The sequence below is a fragment of the Cavenderia fasciculata genome (assembly GCF_000203815.1).
Source record: "Cavenderia fasciculata unplaced genomic scaffold Scf_Dfasci-G-o-33e01.r1-3, whole genome shotgun sequence".
Lineage (NCBI taxonomy): Eukaryota > Evosea > Eumycetozoa > Acytosteliales > Cavenderiaceae > Cavenderia > Cavenderia fasciculata.
The window spans coordinates 180,427-201,591 of NW_004457734.1; the positions used below are offsets into that span (position 1 = coordinate 180,427).

General features: G+C 33.1%; 5 protein-coding genes across 5 annotated transcripts; 3 read left to right on the forward strand and 2 right to left on the reverse strand.

The window, feature by feature from the left end:
- Positions 1–130: 130 nt before the first annotated feature.
- Positions 131–2,505, forward strand: DFA_04298 (ankyrin 2,3/unc44; the record flags this gene model as incomplete). Its single annotated transcript, XM_004359974.1, has 2 exons — positions 131–2,020; positions 2,092–2,505. The coding sequence occupies 2 exons, from the start codon at positions 131–133 to the stop codon at positions 2,503–2,505; spliced, it is 2,304 nt and encodes a 767-aa protein (XP_004360031.1).
- A 426-nt stretch (positions 2,506–2,931) lies between these two features.
- On the forward strand, positions 2,932–9,203 carry DFA_04299 (armadillo-like helical domain-containing protein; the record flags this gene model as incomplete). The annotated part of the gene is made up of 6 exons (XM_004359975.1): positions 2,932–3,513; positions 3,599–4,267; positions 4,344–4,630; positions 4,704–5,117; positions 5,210–8,875; positions 8,951–9,203. 6 exons carry the CDS (start codon positions 2,932–2,934, stop codon positions 9,201–9,203), a joined length of 5,871 nt encoding a protein of 1,956 aa, XP_004360032.1.
- A 57-nt stretch (positions 9,204–9,260) lies between these two features.
- On the reverse strand, positions 9,261–11,041 carry DFA_04300 (uncharacterized protein; the record flags this gene model as incomplete). Its single annotated transcript, XM_004359976.1, has 2 exons — positions 9,261–9,851; positions 9,920–11,041. 2 exons carry the CDS (start codon positions 11,039–11,041, stop codon positions 9,261–9,263), a joined length of 1,713 nt encoding a protein of 570 aa, XP_004360033.1.
- A 105-nt stretch (positions 11,042–11,146) lies between these two features.
- DFA_04301 (uncharacterized protein) lies at positions 11,147–13,669 on the reverse strand (the record flags this gene model as incomplete). Its single annotated transcript, XM_004359977.1, has 1 exon — positions 11,147–13,669. The coding sequence occupies one exon, from the start codon at positions 13,667–13,669 to the stop codon at positions 11,147–11,149; it is 2,523 nt and encodes an 840-aa protein (XP_004360034.1).
- A 446-nt stretch (positions 13,670–14,115) lies between these two features.
- On the forward strand, positions 14,116–20,702 carry DFA_04302 (putative splicing endonuclease; the record flags this gene model as incomplete). The annotated part of the gene is made up of 10 exons (XM_004359978.1): positions 14,116–14,258; positions 14,334–14,444; positions 14,570–15,209; positions 15,293–15,726; positions 15,821–16,167; positions 16,223–17,449; positions 17,529–18,121; positions 18,191–19,105; positions 19,178–20,402; positions 20,494–20,702. The coding sequence occupies 10 exons, from the start codon at positions 14,116–14,118 to the stop codon at positions 20,700–20,702; spliced, it is 5,844 nt and encodes a 1,947-aa protein (XP_004360035.1).
- Between the last annotated feature and the right edge of the window lie 463 nt (positions 20,703–21,165).

A 21,165-nucleotide genomic window follows, 5' to 3' on the forward strand; every position in this document is an offset into this window, starting at 1 on the left:
GTAGGTGATGTGCACTTGAGTCAACCTCAGAGACTGCCATCAAGTTTATATTATTATATTTAATTATCAAGAAAATATAAAGAAAGATATCTGTCTACTTATTATTTGTTATTTTTATTATCTTTATTTGATGGATTATTTATTCTTTATTGTATTTAAAAATATATATATTCGAAATAAGATATTGATAGATTGTAGTATTAGTAGTATTAGTAGTAGTAGAATTAGAGGAGAAGAAGAAGAAGAAAGGAAATATGTAAAAGGAAAGATACTTTCACAATCACTTAAAAGTGGAAGATCATCACCTTCAAGATTCGATGCAATCGGTAGATTTGCACTACCATGGTCATTTGTATCACATTATCTACCACAGCTTGGTGACCAAGTAGATGAATGTCATCTGTCAATGTCACTACATCAATACATATCACACAAGAATGCAACTATTGATACACTTGCAAAACTTTTGGACTGGGTTGGTAATCTATTCGAACTGAACCCACTTGTATTGGATGATGTTGCGGAACGAGGTAATGAAGAGATGTTGCAACTGTTGGATGATCGATTTCCTGACGCTGTATGCTCTGTCAAGGCTATGAATAAGGCCGCTGCAGGAGGACATCTTGGTATCGTAATCTACTTGCACAACTATCGAGAGGAAGGGTGTACAACCGACGCTATGGATTATGCTGCAGCCAATGGATGGTTGCAAGTGGTTGAATTCCTACATACACACCGATCAGAGGGAGCTACCAACAAAGCTATGACCATGGCTGCCCGTAATGCTCATCTCAACATTGTACAATACCTTTTTTACAACAAGTGTATACGCAGCAGCAGTGGTTGTGGGAATGATATTACTCTAGTCACGACTGAAGCACTCAAGATGGCAAGTGCTAACGGACACTTGGAGGTTGCCAATTGGTTAGAGACGGTCGGCGGAAAATGGACAAACAAAGCATTGACCGACTCAATGATGAATGGTCATCTACACATTTTAGAGTATCTAAATTGGGATACTAAACGGTTGACTGAAATATTTCTGAAATTCTTCTCTTCGTCATCATCCGAAGAGGACGGTATTAATGTAAACTATTTTGCACTAGAAGGTCATCTCAAAGTATTAAAGTATCTTGTACACAAGTTTAAGTGTAGTAGTATTAGTCGTCATATGATGGACAAGGCTGCTCATTTGGACGTAGTTACATACTTGCACGAAACCAAGTCAGGAGGATGCACATCAGATGCTATGGATTGGGCATCTAAAAATGGTCACATTGACATTGTAAAGTACCTACATTTTAATAGAACTGAAGGTGCAACAAAGAATGCTATGGATTGGGCAGCTGAAAATGGTCATTTAGAGGTGGTACAATTTTTAAGTAAATATCGACAAGAAGGATGCACAAAAAGAGCATTGGGAAATGCTGCCAAAAATGGTCATGTTGAAGTGGTACGTTATTTAGATGAGACCTATGGTATACCAGAGGAAGGAGGAGGAGGAGAAGGAGGAGAAAGATATTTGGAAAATACATTAGATGAATGTACTAGTCATGGATCATTGGAAATAGTCCGTATTCTTCATAAAAAATACTCTTCCTATTTAAAAGTCACTACAAGGGCAATGGATCATGCAGCTGAAAATGGACATATTGATATTGTAATGTTTCTTGAAAGAAATAGAACAGAGGGTTGTTCACAGGCAGGACTCGCTCAAACAGCCTACAACAACCATTTTCAAGTATTTAAATACTTGGCTGCATCGTATCCAAAGCTACTGGCCGATTCTATCGAGGTATGCATGTCACATGCTGCATTTAAAGGGAATTTAGATATGATTCAATATATCTACTCACTTGGACCAAAAGATACTACACTCTCTATTAGAGCACTTGGAGTAGCTGCCCCGAACGGACATTTAAAAGTTGTAGAATGGTTTCATAATAATTTTCAAGGTGAAATTATAAATACTAGAGATTTTATTAGGTCAGCAAATAATGGTCATCTACATATTGTAAAGGTATATATAATATATATATATAATTATATTTATTTATTTATTTATTAATTTTACCTTTATTTCTTTTTTAGTTTTTACATTTAAATAGAAGTGAAGGATGCAAACCTTTAGCAATGAGTTTAGCTTCAAAAAAAGGGTATCTTCCAATTGTTAAATTCCTAAATGAGAATAGGACCGAAGGTGATTTAAAACAATCATGGAGAGAAGCTCTTCAAGGTGGCCATTTATCAACCATGCAGTATTTACTCGATTATTCTAAAACAAAAACTACGAGTACAGACAGCAATTCTTGTAGAATCGACAAGAATGATGTAGAGGTTGATTTAATCATGCCAATCATGGAATTGGGTATAGTCAAAATACTAGAGTTTCTCCACAAGAATGATCTCATTCCTGAAATGGATACATCTCGAATACCCCACCCCTCTATTCCATTCTTTAAGTCTAAAGGTTATCAATTTAATGGTTGGGTGGTCTCTAATTAAATGGATAGATCATCACCATCACTCTCACAATCACGATTGCAGAGAGAGAATCTCAATTCTCTGAATAAATGTATTAATAATCACAGACCTATTGGGCCTCTGTCTCTCTGTCTCTGAGTCATTACAACAAAGTCACCACAATATTGGAAGTTCGTTTTTTTTATTTTTTTAATTTATTTTTTTACGTGTGCAAAAGACCTTTCATTCAATGATTCTACCCAAGACATTGAAGATAGATAGATAGACTTGTTATAATATCACTTGAGCTAAAGGATATCATCTCATCATATTCATCATCAATTATCACAATAATTATTTATAAACAGATATAGATAGATTAAGAGAGAGAGAGAGAGAGAGAGAGAGAGAGAGAGAGAGTGAAAGATAAGAGGGAAAGATAGTGAGCAAGTGATATATAGATATAAAATGTCTACGCCATCACCACCACCACAACCTTCTATTGCTACTACTGCTCCTTCTCAACAACAACAACCTCCAGCAACTAATATCAATGGAGGGTTGATGTCGACTAATCCGCCAGCACCACAACAACAACCAGTTGGTACATCAGCAACAACAGCAGCAAATGTAGTACAATCTATACCTTTATTAGTTACACCACAGAGTAGTGTTGTTGGAACATCAACTCCTCCACCTCCAACCCAACAACAACAACAACAAAAGGAATCATTAAATATTAGCATGGAAAAGAATATAACTCCACCATCAACACCAGAATCAACATCACATCTTTTAAACAAACATTTAAACAAGATTCTATCGGATTGCTCAAAGAAACAACAAAACATTAAAGAAGAGATCAAGAATATCTATGAATTGTTAAAAGCCAATCCAACTTTACTTTCTGGTCGATCTACAATCGATGAATCATCAGTGGTAAAGAGTACAACATGGATACAAATAGTTAGTCATCTATCAACTATCTTTAGATTATCATTTGAATCAAAAAATAACAAATTGATTCAATCTTCTGTTGAATTGGTAGAGGTATGTAAAATATATAATAATAGAGTTGTAATAAATCTAGATTTATTTATTAATCATTTCTTTTCTATTTATTTATTATTTGTAGAAATTAATATCATCAAATTATATAATATCATCAATGTATGATATAAATGATCAAGCCAAGAAACCATTGATTGATAAATTTATTGAACCAACACTTGTACATTGTGTCGATGTAACCGATGACATGACATTGGTACAAATCATTAAATTGGTGCATACTGCAGCCACCAAATTTCACAAGTATACATTGATACTGTCGTTCAAGACTATATTCTATATCTATGTGCACAGTAAACCACAATCCAACCTATCGAATGCATCAAAGACTTCCATCACTCAAATCTTGCGTGGACTATGTCGTCATTTTAAGATTAGTCAACCAATACCTCATCCAAATCATCATCATCACAACAACAACAACAACAACAACAGCCAATCTAAACCATCCAGTCATGCCACTACACCAATTGGGGCACAAACACCAACCACAACTGGATTAACAGATCACCATGGTAGTACCGCGACGGCTCATCATCATCATCATCCAATTAATCATGCAATTAATAATGTTATTTCATTACCAACTGAATTACAATCACCAATTATCAATTCCCCCAATTTCCAATCACCTCCACCACCAACTCCAACAAACAAACAAGTTTTATCAGATGATACAACTTCTTCTGTTGTTTCAAATATTATTGATGAAATGATTGATAAAGTTGTTATTGTAAGTAAAAAAACAAAAGAATATTAATATATTGAATATTTATTTATTAATTTATTATTATTTATTTAATTTTTAGAGTAACAAAGAAAATGATGATCAACAACAATCTACTACTGCTGCTACTACAACAGTCTCAATTCAACAAGACAATAATAATAATAATAATAATAATACTTCTTCAACCACAACTACTGCTACAACTACTACCAATATTGTAGTAGAAAATCAATCAAAAGTTATTCATCCAGAATTTTCAACCATCACAGATGATACAACAGTTGTTGATGAAAATGAAGTATTATTAAGAGATGCAGTTTTGGTATTTAGATTATTATGTGAATTATCTTTAAAGGAAATCGTAGAGTATGTAGTATAATTATAAAGTAGTATAATACTTTTTAAAATATTTATCAATTTTTATTTTCTATTTTTATAGTTATGATTCACCAGAAATTAGAATTAGAATATTTTCATTGGAATTGATTAGTTTAATTTTTGAAGAATTTGGTAGATATTTGAAATTACATTCAGATCTTGTCAATTATGAAATCAAAGAGGGATTATTCCCATCGATTATGGCATCGGGAGTTTCACATAGCAATACCATTTTCAAGTTGTCATTGACATTGTTCCTTTACCTTTTGACTCATTTTAGAGATTTCCTAAAGGATCAAATAGGTCAATATTTCTCTAGTATCATTCTACGTGTACTCGAGAGTACAACTAGTTCAATTCAACATCGTTGGATGGTTTTACAAGTACTTTCACATGTTTGTGAAAATAGTCAAATCCTAGTTGATCTATATTGTAATTATGATTGTAGTTTAAATCATAAAGATATTTTCCAAAGGTAAACAAAAACAAATACAAACAAAAAAAATATATCTAAATAATATTTTTAAAAAACTTTAATATTAATTATTTTTATTTTCTATTTTTTAGAATGGTCGAAGATTTATCAAAAATTGCACAAACAGTGATTCAAGATAACAAATTACATGAATTAAAAGTTAAATATTATTCATTGGAATGTTTGGTGATTCTATTGAAATCATTGGCAGAAGGATTAAATTCAAAGAGAGATGGATTAACACAACGATTGGCATTGTTACCAAGTGAGAATCAATTTACTAAACTTAAAGAACGTAAATTAAAGATTGAAGAAGGTAAAGCAAAATTCAAGGCATCACCTAAAAAGGGTATTGAATTCTTTATCAATCTGGGTGTCGTTGAAAAGGAGCCAGAGACAATGGCCAAGTTCTTGCGTGATACTGGTGGATTGGACAAACAGAGAATCGGAGAGTATATTGGTGAACCCGATGAATTCAACATTGCACTGTTGATTGCATACATTGACACTTTCAACTTTACAGGATACTCTATCGATCTTGCGTTGCGTCACTTTACATCGTTCTTTAGATTGCCAGGCGAGGCACAAAAGATTGATCGTATTATGGAAAACTTTGCAAAGAAATATTTCAACGATAATTGTAGTTATCCAAACTTTGAGTTTGGTAATTCCGACTCTGCCTATGTCTTGTCGTTTGCCATTGTCATGTTGGCAACTGATTTGCATAGTAGTGCCATCAAGGCACACATGACCAAACCAGAGTGGCTAAAGATGAATGCAGGTATCAATGACAAGAAGAATTTCGACGAGTCAATGTTACTCGGTATTTATGACCGTATCAACGCCGAGCCACTCAAGTTGATGGATGACGGTGACGCACCCACGAGTCAGCAGGGTGCTTTGGCAGCCGGTGGCAAGATCCCAACCTCTGTCACATTCACTTTGGGTGACCCTAACAAGGCTATCATCGACTTGCGCGAAAAGTATCATGCCGGTAATCTATTGGAGCATATTGGTGCCATGTTAAAGTCGGTCTGGCACCCTATCCTTGTCTCGCTCAGTCTCGTATTTGAAAACACCGAGGAGATAAAGACCACCCAGAACTGTTTGGACGGTTTCAAGGCCGCTATTGACTTGACCGCACTGCTCGGACAAGCATTGGGAATGGAAGCGTTTATATCGGCGTTGGCCATGTTTACAATCTCGGAAAAGATAAAGGAACTCAAGCCAAAGAATATGGAAGCGTTTGTCAGACTGATCAGCGTTGGAAAGTCAAACGGCAACTACTTGCACAAGGGCTGGCAACCATTGCTCAAGGCCATTTCCATGCTCGAAAGATTCCGCATGAACTTTTTGGGTGTCAATAATCCAAACGGGTCAGACTCTGGCTATAAGCGAACTATCTCGACAAGCGACTTTTTCAAACAAGCTATGGTGGGAGGATCGCGTACACCAACCGGTCCGATTATCGCAGAGGGTATGTCGATTGACTCTGTTGGCAAGGAGATTGAAGTTGCCAACCACCTCTACATGTCGACTGCAACGGCACTCAACGACGAAGCAATCGTCGCCTTTATCGAGTCACTCATCAATGTTGCACACGAAGAGATTCGTATGCCAACACCATCGACATTTAGTTTGATGAAGCTGGTTGAAGTGGCCATCTACAACACTAGTCGTATCAAATTGATCTGGCAACCATTGTCTGACTTTTTCATCAAGATTGGAACACTCCAACCACACGTGGACAATACCTATGTCGCATCACTGGTCATTGACTCGCTCAAACAACTCGCTCAAAAGTTTATCGACCTCGAAGAACAAAACAAAGACCAATCTCAAAGAGATTTCCTTCGTCCTTTTGAAATGATCTTTGCCGCCAATGCCCAACACGAAGTACGTGAGCTCATCTTAAAGTGTATCTTTCAACTGACCAATGGCGGTAGAAATTCGGTGATCAAGAGTGGATGGCGTCCTATCTTTACCATCTTTACGGTGGCTAGTCGCGCCGACCATAATATTGCCAGTCAAGCATTTGACTTTGTCGAAGAGTTGATCAAAGATTTCTCATACATTACAGAAACCTTTTTCATAGACTATGTCAATTGTCTGAGCAGTTATGCCAATAGTCGCCACTGCGATCTCTCGTTAAAGGCCATCGACTCACTCAACAACTGCGGTGTACAACTGGCCAATGGACGTGTCTGTCAGTTGGATGCCCGTGAGGAGGGTGCTGGCGGCAGCGAGACCACCCTATTCACAGACTCTGAACAACACATATCGCTCTGGTTCCCTCTCCTGACTGGGTTGGCACGAGTCATCTCTCATGAAGCACTCGAACCACGTACCTATGCCCTCGACACTTTATTCCGTGTTCTTGCATTGTTTGGCTCGACCTTTTCAACCAAACTTTGGGAACTTATTTTTAGAGGTGTCTTGCTCCCCATTTTCGATAACGTCGGTTATTCCAAGGGACAAACCGAAACCATTCTCGAGGATACCCGTTGGTTGATCCAAACTGGCGACAGTGCATTCAAGAGTCTCACTGAAATGTTTATCAACTTTATCGATATCATTTGTTTCCTACTCGACGATATGATGGATCTCTTTGTCAGTTGCATTCTCCAAAACAATGAAATACTTGCCAAGACTGCCGGTACCTTCCTCATTCAATTGGTTACTTCAAAGGGTAACAAATTCACCGATGCCCAATGGAGTAATGTTTGTTCTCAATTCCTTAAAATCTTTCAAACCAATACTCCATTTGAAATTCATGATTTCAATCAAGTAGCTGGAGGAAAGGAGATTCAACAACAACAACAACAATTAAATTCAATTCAAGAGAATGATCTACCATTACCAGTTTTATCATCATCCACTTCTTCTTTGGGTTCACCAATTAAAAATATTAAACAACCATTATCAGCTCCAATATCTCCACTTTTTTCAAGTACCAATCCAAATAACAATCAAATTAATAATAATTCTAATAATAACAATAATAATAATAATAATTTATCGGCATCTTTACCAGTAACTCCATTATCACTAACACCTCCACGTCGTAATTTCTCTGAAGAAAATATGAATATTAACGATAATACTCAACAAAATGAACAAATTAATAATAATTTAATGGAACAATTAAAACAACATCAAAATAATTTGGATCAAAATAGTAATAGTAATAATAATAGTAATAATAATAATAATGAACAACAACCACCAGCACCAGTATCGGTAACAGTCGTACAACAACAACAACAACCAACGATTCCATCTGTACATTCACATAACCGATCATTTTCAGCTTTACCAAATTTACAAAGTGTATTGAAAAAGAATCATCATTCGAGAACTTCAAGTGCAAGTGCATCAATAGGAGGAAATGGAAACAACAACAGCCACAATTCGAGCAATATGACAACTGAACAACAATTAAAGAGTATCCAATCAAAATGCTCTGTTCAATTACAAATGGTTCAAGCAATCAATGATGTTGTATTTTCGCATTATGAATTCCTAAACACATCTCAACTTTTGTGTTTGGGTGATTGTCTCGAAATCTCTTATCACTATTGCACAGGTGTTTACAGTGACGATAAATTATCGGCAACCATCTCCAAAATTGGAACAGTCCTCAAGATTCTTCAACAAAATACTATTACTGGTTATTTAAATCTTTTAATCGTTCTTTACAATGAAAATTGTATTGATGTTTTATCAAGAACTGTTCATTCTGAATATAGATTAATTAGGTAAATAGAAAAATAGATCAGCCAAAAGAAAAATATTATTTATTAATCTTTTTTTTTATTTTATTTTTTTTAAAGTTTATTTAAAGAATTGATTGAAAATTATTTAAGATATCCAAATGAAAGTGTAGTACAAACAGAAACCATTTTAAAGATATTGCATGGCATTATTACATTTAATGATGAAAAGTTTATTAGAAATATGAGCCTCTTTTACGATCTATTAATTCAATTGTTGATGAACGATAGTAAAGATGTAAGATCCTCTCTAAGAGATATCTTGATTAGAGTTGGAAAATTAAATTGTAATCATCAACATTTAACAACATAAATTTAAATTAAATTAAATTAAATAAATAAATATTTAATTCTTTTTTTGAATAATTAATTATTGTTCTTTTTGTTTATTAATATTATTATTAATATTATCCTTGTTATAATTATTATCCTTGTTATTATTATCATTATTATCCTTGTTATAATAATTTCTACGTGTATAATTAATATTTGGTTTTGATTTATCGTATTGATCTTGAACCAAAACTCTCATCAATACTGGATAGTTGGGATCTAGATATTCCGGTTTGAAAAGGATTTCTGGATTATTGATTACATGAATATTTGGTGGTGATTTTGTAAGAGTCAAACTCTTGGCAATAAAAGCAGTTCTTGTGGAAAAGAGCATTTTGTTGTACTTTTGAAAGGAGGCATTTTTATCTCTGTTTGGATGTTTTGAATAGACGTTGACCATCATTGACAAGAGTGTCTCTCTTGAGAATGAATTGGAACGTGTGTTTACTGAACCTCCTTCATCCTCGAGTGATCTTTTCTCTTGTGCACGTTTTTCGAGCACTGAAAAGAGTCTATCTGCAACATCGTACTCTCCAAATTGACCCAATGTATATAATGTATCTTGTGCTCTTTCACATGAAATAAAATATCCTTTTTGAATTGCATATGCTATATAATCTGCTGCCAACTAAAGAGAAAGAGAAAAGGGTGTGAATAAACAAAGTACTGTTATTTAATATTTATATTTATATTTACCTTTGGTTTACCCAATGCCAAAGATAAATCAATAGCAGCGTATGCATAGGTATCACTTGTTTTCATTGGTCTTAGTTGTAAGAGTAACTTTTTAGCTTCTGGGATACGATTGCTTTGAATAAACAATTCCATCATTGTTTCGAGGTAGAACCAAGTGACACGTTGTGGATCGACCTTTTCAAATTCTTCAAGTGCCAAATCGGTTTGATTGATGAGGAATAGCGCACGAACATAGAGAGAGTGTTCTCTTGATCCAATGGTAAGATCTGCACCATATGCTTTCATTACCTTGGCAAGGTAATAAATATAGGCAGGCTTTTCAGTCTTGAATACTGGTTTGAATGGTGCCATTGTCTTTTCTGCACCAACAGACTCTAAGAATTGGCATAAATCATTGATTGGGTATCTATGATGAATGAGTCTAACAATTAAATGTTTGAATAATCTTGGTAAATGTACTTGTACTAATCTATCTTCATCTTGTTCAGCAATATTATTGTTGTTGTTGTCGTTACTGTTTGGATTTTCTTGTTTTATCAAAACATAATGATCATTTTCTTCATCATCTTGATCTACAAATACAGAGATATTGTGTTGTTTTCGGTGTTGAACGAATGCATTGACAATGATTTCAGTAGCCTCCAATGATCCATCCAATGCTTTTACTCTTTTTGCGTATTCTACCAATACCTTTTTATGTCCAATTTTCACTGCCTCTTTGAATACTTGATCTTGTTCACTGTATCCATAATCTTGTTTATTTTTAATTTTCTTTATCTGCTCTTCTCCTTCTCCTCCTCTTCCTTCTTGTTCTCTATTGTTTTGATTGTTATAACTTGATTCTAGATCTGACATGGACATTATCATTGGTTTCTTTGATGTTGATACTGTCTCACCAAAGACCTTTAAAGATTCCATAAATCCTTTTAATCCTGGCTTTTCTTCTTTTACTGTATGTTCTGTCTGTCCCGTTGTTGTCGTCGAGTAGTATCTACTACTACTATTATTATTATTATTGTTGTTGTTATTGGTATAAACATGATTATGATTACTATAGTAAGAAATACTAGATTTACATAATCTTCTAGTTGTTGTTGTAGTAGTTGATCTAAGTAATGACATGATTACTCTATATATATTTCTACAACTATATAGTTGATAAATTATAAAATGATTGTGATGGTTTATACTTTTTTTGAAAAACGAGTCGGTTGTATTATATTTATTTTATGAATTAAATAATTTTTGTTTAAATCTATCATATAAACTATTATTATTATTATTGTTATTATTATTTAATTCTTTTTCTTTTTTCTCTTTTAATTTAATACATTCTTTGAGTATGTTGGTTGCATAATACTCGTAGTTGAGGAATGGTAATTTTAAAAGATAGTTTGATGGATAGTGTTGAACAAGACACCCAACAACACTTCTAATCGGATATTCAAATGATAATTTGGTTGGTCGGATATTGGGATACCTGGCAATCATATAACATAACAATTCAATGTTGGTAGATTGAGCTGCCTTGTCAATAACAGTTGGTTGATGTTGTTCCAGAGCGACGTCAGTCAGAATTGGTTGTACGACCAATTGATTTTCTAGTTGAAAATGAACCATCTCTAAACTACCATTTCTAATAACCTTGTTGAATGTTTCTTGATCTAATAGTTGAGGAATTAGTTTCTTATCACTACCAAAGAAATGAATAAAACAAAATTGAAATAATTCTAATGATTTGGAAGAGGTTGTAGCAGTTGCTGTTGAATTAAATAATTCAAGTTTGGTAGGTTCGTCAATCAACTCGACCAATTGGCAATGGTCACGTAGATACTTGATACATTTAATTGCCGAGTGTTTAAATGCTGATTCAACCATTGCACGATACGATCTAATATATTTAAATAGATCATTTCGATGTAAAAAGTCTAAAAACTCTACTCGGTCATTCTTGAACCCAACATTGCCTATAAAGTCAAGATGATCAAATATCTTTGGTGAAAATGATTCAGGACACTTTCTCCAAATATATTCAACCAATTCTAGAGAATATACCAATGCGTGTTGAAGAAAGTATGCATAATGTTTATCGTTGAGAAGATGTTTGTTTCTTTTGAGTAACCATGTTTTGATATTACAATGTGGTTTGTTGTTGGAGTAGGATGAGGAGGAGTGTGGTTTGTGTAAGTTTCCTGCTCGAGGAGGAGCTACTAATAGGTGATCCCAAAATGGAGCACGAAACATAACCTTTACAGGTATGTTTGGGTCAATGTCAACTACTAGTTGAGCCTTTTCAACTATATACTCGAATAATGGTACACTGTCTCGTCGATGTACCGATGCTATATAATCCTTTACACGTGTTTCACTTTGATTTGAAATCAATTGCTCCCACAACCCAGAGTCAAACAAATAAATCAAGACACTTTCATAATTGTCTCGACCCTCTGAAATGATGTTGATGACATCTGCTCCAGTCCATTGAAAGTATGTCTCTGACCGTGTTTGTTGTAGGTATCTAACCAGTTCCATGCTACCAGCCAATGCAGCACACTTTAGTGCCGGTTCAAATGGTTGTAATACGGATAGGTTACTCTCTTCTTGAAGATACCGTACTATATCCGAGTGTCCACCATACACTGCCTTTTTAAGTATCTCTTTTGTGCAAACACTTCCTCTCCTCTGTTCGTGCAAATATCTCAGTACATTTAAATGTCCATTTTTTGCACTATAATCCATTGCATCGGCAGTTGCAGGTGCACCAACTTGATCGAGATACATTACAATATCTAAATACCCAAGTTCCGATGCCATGTTGATTGCAAGTGTAGTGACAGAATCTTCTCCAAGACGATTGTAATATAACTTGACCATATCCAGCGACCTTGAAGGCACTGTGTTATCAGTGAAACCAGTCACACCTGATTTTGGTGGTGGACATCTATCAAGATGACTGAATAACAAAGTTGCAATCTTTAAATTAATGTCTTTTTCAGAATTATTATTTCTTGCAGCATTGAGAATAGCCATTGAAGAGAATGATTCCGACGTCGGTCTATTATTCAATAAATATTCTATGACATTTAAATGTGAATTGGTAGCTGCCAACTCTACACCTCTATCCACCTTTAAATGAGGATATGTCTTGGTTAAATAATCTAGTGTTGATAATTGACCATACTCTGATGCAGTGTCAAGTGTCACGGTAGTTGGTTCAATACCAATCGTTTGAATTGCATAAACCAAGCATTCGACACTACCACTTGCAGCCACATTATCAACTACCCAACTCTTTGAATCTACCAAATTTGTATCTTGACTCCCCAAATCAAAAGGTAAATCAAAATAGTGAGGATACAGTTGATACAACCTTTGCAATACCTTTACATCTTTACAATTCCTTAGTATTACAGGCATTGCTCTGAAATAGACTACAAACTGTGCGTCATTCAATAATTTGTATCTAAATAAATTGAATGATCTTTGTTGTTGTTCTATTATACTCTTTTGATTATTATTATTATTATTATTATTATTATTAGTGTCATCAGTGGTATGACAACATCTTAGATTAGATATAGATATATATGATAAATCTTTGAATTTAGTGTATTCAATATTATTAAATTGCTGTTGCTGATGTTGTCTATTGATTATAGGTATGAATTGAAATATATGATTTAATAATACTTTAGATTTAATCACTCTAAATATAGTTGTAGTAGCTGTTGTTGTTGTTTTATCTTCCATTATTATTATTACTATTATATTATTATTACATTATCTATAGATAACAAACTCATAGAGTAGAAGTAGTAGTATGGTTCATCTAAAAGTATCAGTTGTTTTTTTTGATTAATTTCCATTTATTCATGACCATCTAAAGACTAGACTGGATAGGATACTAATAAACGGATATTTGAAAATAATTAGTTAGTTTAATGATATTATTCATTCATTTAAGATATATATCAAGTATGTACATATACACAAAGACATACTAATGATCATTTGTGGAGGAGCCAGACTTTTGAAACCAACCAATTTTAATTTAATTTTTTTTTTAGTGAGGGAGTTGTTTTCCTCGAACATGTTGAAGTCCAATCATTCATTCTTTCGGCTTGTTCATCTTTAATCTATTTTATATTATTATTATTATTATTATGATTACAATTATCCATCATCAAGAATAGATTATGACAACACCATCAACAGCAGCAGCAGCAACAACAACATCATCAATAGCGGCAAACATAGACGTGTTTGATCCATCGCCATATGAGAATGATCATGACTTACTACTACAAAAAGCAATCGACTTTTGTATGGCAAGAGATCAGTAAGTAGTGCCGCTGTAGTATTTGTACCCACTCTATTATATACTTACTTACCTTCTTCTTTATCTCTTTTTTAGTTTATGGTGTAAACATCCATCCGCAGTCAAAGCAATATTAGCAGATATATGTCAAGCTCCTGACCAACTTCGAAATCATCTATCTGAACAACTTTCAAGATGTTTAGATTGGTATGTTATTATTACTTTTGTATTATTATGATTACAATCATCACTAATACTTACTTACTTACGTAACTTTCTTGTCTATTTATTGATTGATTGATTGAATGATTTAATTAAACCATTTATTTTAGTATCATCAAATATCATAGAGAAAAGAAATTAATGAGGGATAAATATTTGTCGGAATTTACCACAGACAGTGTCGATGAACTATACAATGAACTTAAAAAGGGTGATCAGAATCGGTTGCTAGTATCACTCGATCGTTATGGTCACGATACTGCTAGATTGGTCAATATCTTTCACGAACTACTCCATCAACCAGAATTATTAGAGGAACCGAGGTTATACGTTTTGTTCAAGGAAAAGTTGTCATCGACCGTTACAGATTACGATGTGTCATTTGGTGATCCAGGTAAAAAGGTGCCTGGTGTCTATGTCTTGCTTATGAGTGGTGACAAGGTGTTGATCGATTGGGCAATCTGTCATCTCAAAGACAATGATGGAAAGATTGATGGGGAGGAATTTCATGTCATTCATCCAATCTTTGAAAGATGTGTATCAAAGATAAAGAATTATCATAAAATACGAATATTACAACAAAAGAATACAACTACAACAACAACAACAACAACAACTACCAATAATAATAATACCACTTCAGCAGTAACAACAGAAGATGAATTTATTTCCTATTTTTCTGATGATATCAATCATTTTTGGAGTGGATTTCAATTATTTTTAGAATATATTAATAATGATACTTTAAAGGTAAAAAAAGAAAAAAGAAAAAGAATATATATTTAGATTTAGATTAATAATAATAGATTTATTAATTTTGATTTATATTGTAGAATGGAATAATTCAATATTTTCCAATGTTTATTGATATTATATTATCAGAGATTGATGTAGTACCCAAACCAATGATAAATCATCATTATCTATCATGTATCAATCAATTGTTATCAGTTTTTGGTAATGACATTTGGAGCTATTCACAAAAATATACAGCCACCACCTATTCTCAATCATTGTTTGATCTCTTTACGCTGTATCGAGATGAGACGATTATCAACAAATGTTTTCAAATATTTTCACAAATCCTTTTATACGTTAGAGAGGATAATTCTCCCGAAGCAAACTTTCTTCGTCAAACATTGATTGAATTCTTTTTAAAAGAAAGTAATTTAAATTCAAATCAAGAACATCTATACAACAAATCTCAAATTAATCAAACTGTCAAAATTAAATCATTTTCAATTTCAATGGATATTTTAATGACTTGGTAAAAGATAAAAAAAAAAGAAAAAAGAAAAAAGAAAAAAAAAGAAAAGAAAATAATTAATATTAATTTAATTTTTTTATATTTATATTTATAGTTATCAATTAAAACAATTTCCAATAGTTAAAGGATGGGAAGAAAGATTAGTTTATTATGCAATTCAATACCCAGCTTCAAATAATAATAATAATCATAATAATAATCAAAAAAACTATCATTCCTCTTCATATAATAATAATAATAATAATCATTCTTCTTATAATAATAATTATAATAATAATCAATCAAAAAATTCCATGTATAGTCCATCACTTGAAGATATTATAAAAGCAGAAAATCTTTTAAATTCAATTTTAGTTTCAAATGCAACAGAATTAAGATTAAGATTTCAATTAGTTTATCATTCTTCAAATGATACAAAACTGAAAATTTTAAAAGATGATTGTATGTACAAACAACAACTATTTATTGAATATTTATTAATTTCTTTTTTATTTAGGTTTATTTTGGAGAGATGATATTTGGAGAATATTATTATCACAATCATCACCAAATACAATTGGATTTAAAATTCATGAAACATTATTTAAATGTCAAAGAGTGTTGTGTTTATTGACAAGTGGTAATGATATTATTAATAATAATGTTCATTTATCATCTGTACTTTCGAATCCAAGTAAACGACCAGCACTATATCGATACCTTCATCAATACCAAGAATATATGAGTCAATATATTGTACAATTTGCCAATCAATATCCATTCAACACTCCCAAGGAACCAGGAAACGAATACATTAAACTCAACTTGTTGGACCAAGAAAACTTTGCAAGATGTCTCTTTTCGTTGGTAGTTTCATCGTCAGACGTTGTAAGAGAGAGTGCTAAAAAGTTGTTGCTCAAGAAATACAACTCGAAAAAGACCATTACAGAAGCTTTAAAGGCTGCCATTGAAAATTCACCAAACGATGCATTACTTGGTATCATTGGTATCTATAGAGACATTGTTCTCAATTTTGGAGCACCATACATTCAAAGTAGTTATCATTTACTCTTTTACTACTCGAATCATATCTTTTACCAACTCAAAAACCAATTGGCTCCATCACACACACAGACCTACTTTCCTTTGATGACCGATGCCTTTTGGTGTCTTGTTGAACTCTTTTTCCAACAGAATCAACTATTCAAGATTGAAGATCTCTCCAACCTCTTTATCCTCTTTACCGACTCGTTTTCAACCTTGTCGCTCGAGCATTACACATCCATCACCAAGACATCACATACAGCCACCAAAGAGGATGGCACCACTCCAGCATTTCTAGTCAACCACCAACAACTTATTTTCCCAACACTCGATTCTTACCCTTCCTACATGCGATCACATCTTGCTCGTCTCTTTGTCGAACAAAGCAACGAAGGTGTCATCGATCTTGAAGACAATGGTTTAGATGGTGATGATGGTCGATTTATCTATCAATACCAATTACAAAACGGTGATCAATTGGCAACCATCACCAACTACCCCGCCATTACTACTCAATTTGATAATTATGAACTGTTGGCCGATGATATCAAATGTTATTATCGTCAAAGTGACTATGATGATAATAGCTCAAAAATCTATACTAGTATCATCAATAATCATAGTCATTGGATTGAATTATTTATCAATTGGGGTGATGAAAATGTAAATTGGGCAAAATCTTTTATTCAAATTACAAAATGTAAGTAAAACAACAAAAAAAGATAAATATTATTATTTATTTATTTATCATCTTTTTTTTTTTATTTTAATTTTTTTAGCAATATTAAAAAATGAAATACCACCATGTACATTTTTATTGGAATATGTTGCAAAATTATCAAAAGCGATTGCAGGTAAAAAGATTCAAGATGATATTAAACAAACTTTGGAAAAACATTTGGTTGTTATGAATCAATATAATAACCAACCAGTCAAACAACAACCTCCACCAGTTCAAAAAACAATTCACAAGAATCCAACATCGGGAGGTGGATTAGGGGGGCATGGTGCTCCACAGTTGATTAAAAGTTTACACTCTTCATCACCAACCCTTTCTTTTACACCGACATCATCTTCTTCTTCTACTCCATCACCACAATTCTCTAGACAACACGCCAATTCAAAAGATTTTTCAAATATTATTGGTGAATTGTCATCAAACAATGCAAATGTATTTGATTACTTTGAACAAACAAGTCGATCCATTCCATTGGCCGATAGAAAAAAAACAAAAATCTTGGATTTGGATGTTCCATTGTTTAGAAAAGACAAGGCCAGTAAATACCAACATCAAATGGAAAAGTTCTTACCAAAAGTTGAAAACCTTCATAAAATCATTTTATCTTGGGATCCTGCAAATTTAAATGAAAATGTAAGAATATTATAAAAAAAAAAGATTTGATTCAATTTATATTAATCTTTTTATTACTCTCTTTTTTAGGATACAAAAGGATTAAGATCAATTCCAACAACATTTGAAAATTTATCAGAATATATTGAAATTTTTGAACCATTATTATTACAAGAATATAAAGGTCAATTGATAAAGAGTATGGAAGAAATGGATAATGTTTGTTACAAGTTGACAGTTGAAGATGTTGCACGAGAGAATGATTTCCATGTTTGTGATTATTTCTTTGATCACAACCAAAGTTCCGATGAATTCTTTATCGATGATTTGGTCATCATTTCAAAACCACAATTTGGTGGATCAAAGTTTGGTAAAATTGAGAAAAAGGAGAAAAAGGAAAGAAAGGAAATGAACAATATCAAATGCAGTTGGATCAAGGTACGATTCTTTTTTGAAAATGCTACTAGTTCCAATGCCAACCCAAGTACAACGCTAATTGGTCAACTCAAAATTGGTAGTCAATGGAAAATGACTAAATTAACAAGTCTTTCAACCGTCAACAGAGAGTATATGGCTTTACACACGGTTGGAAAGATTCCTCTTGGTGCATCAATCATTTCACCCAGTCTTTCACTATCATCCTATTCACTTGAAAATGCATCGTCACGTGTAACTATTCCCAAAAAGTTAGAGTCTGCTCTCAAAGAATCTTTAAATGACAGTCAGATTGAAGCTATCCACGCTTCTCTTACACCAAGTGGTTTCACTCTACTTCAAGGTCCACCAGGTACCGGTAAAACCAAGACTATTATCGCTCTCCTCTCTGTTCTCCTTCACACAATGACACCAATCAAAGATGACTCTAAACTTAAAAATCAAGCTCCTATTAAAATTCTTGTCACTGCTCCTTCCAATGCTGCCGTTGATGAAATTGCTACTAGAATTTTAGATCAAAGAATGTTAAATCAAGATGGTTTACCTTATCAACCTTTTTGTATTAGAATTGTAAGAAGAAAACAAAATAGAATCAATAATGGAATTATTTTTTTGTTAATATTTATTTCTATTTTTTTTTAGGGAAACAAACAACAAATTAATTCAACAGTTTCAAAAATAAGTTTAGATAATTTATTAAGTGAAGAACTTCAAAAAGATGATAACAAGGTTTCTCAAATTCAACAAAGAGTTGCCTCCTTGCATGAAGAATCTGAAAAGACTAGATCAGAATTGGATGAAGTACATAATAGAATTAATCAATTAAGTACAGAATTAAAAGTATTACGTGATGCTAAACAACCAACAGATCATATTACTTCGGAATTGACTAAACTACACAACAAAAAGTCAATGTTGAAGTCTTCGAAAAACAACTTTGTCGATCTAAGACGAGGCTATGATAATTTGGAAAATGAAAAGAGATCAATGCTTAGTAACATGTTGAATCGTGCATCTATTATTTTGTCTACATTGTCTGGTAGTGGTTACGAATCATTGTCGGCAGCAGTCAAACAATTTGATGTTGTCATTATCGATGAAGCAGCCCAAGCTGTTGAATTGTCTACATTGATTCCACTCAAACACAATGTTAAAAAGTGTATTTTGGTAGGAGATCCAAACCAATTGCCTGCCACTGTCATTTCACGTATTACGACCAACTTCCAATACGAACAAAGTCTCTTTCAAAGATTGTCACAATGTGGTATCCCCATGCAAGTGCTCAATGTTCAGTATCGTATGCATCCAACCATCTCTAGGTTCCCATCGAAACATTTCTACCACGGACAGATCAAAGACGGTCACAATGTGATTGCACTCAACCACAACATCTACAAAGATGCTCGTTTTGGTCCATTTATTTTCTACGATATCACAGACAGTGTGGAAGACAGCAACCAAAGCTCACATTCACTCAGAAACGTTCACGAAGCAAAGTTGGCAAATCTCATCATCTCTCAATTGCTCGTTCATTTCTCAAAGGATTGTGAAAAGCTTTCGATCGGTGTAATTACACCTTACAAACAACAACAAATCGAACTCTCACGTAGACTTTCTCATTTTAACAGTATGGTCGAAGTAAACACTGTCGATGGTTTCCAAGGTCGTGAAAAGGATATCATTATTTTCTCTTGTGTACGTGCTCACAAAGGTGGTTCAATAGGTTTCTTGTCAGATGTTAGAAGAATGAATGTCGGTCTTACACGTGCCAAATTATCGATGATTGTCATTGGACATACAAATCTTTTAATGTTAAATAGTGATTGGGGTGAATTGATTAAATTTTCAAAACAAGTTCCAAATGGATGTAAGTAAAAGAAAAAAAATTAAATAGAAAGAAAAAAAAAAAAGAAATGATTCTAATTAGAGATCTCTTTTTTATTATTATTACTTTCTAGATTTCCCAATTTCTTCTAGATCAATTGAAGACAATCAATTGCCAATTGTTCCTTTAGTATCTAAAATTCCATTTAATAACCCACCAAATAATAATAATAATAATAATAATAATAATAATGGTAATATGGGTGATGATGGTAAAAACAAAAAGCATTATATGGATGATCAGAGAGGAGGACCAAACACAATTAAAAAACAAAAATATTAAAATAAAGATCATAACATAATATATTGAGTACCAAAAAGATCAAACAAATGATCTGCATGCCTCTTCTCCACTTGATTAATCAGAGACCCGTCCTACTATAAAGAGATAAACATTGTAAATATACTTGAGGTATTTCGGTTTTTAATCTTTGATACTTGTATACTTGCAACTTTCAACCAAGGCCAAGGCTTCACCTCAGCTCTGCAGATAAAAGAAAGTATAAAATGATATATATTTATAACCTCTTTCATCTGCAAAGCTGAAACCGATTAGCCTTGGTAACTGAATCCATCGGTTGATACGATTGTTAATTCCCGATTTCATTTGATCCATAATGTACTTGACATTATTGTGGTCAGTTCGAACTTAATACTATAACCAAAAATATTATAATTAGTACGAAGAGCAAATACTACTGCAGCTTTTCTACCACACAAGACTATAAATAAGAATGGTTACATAT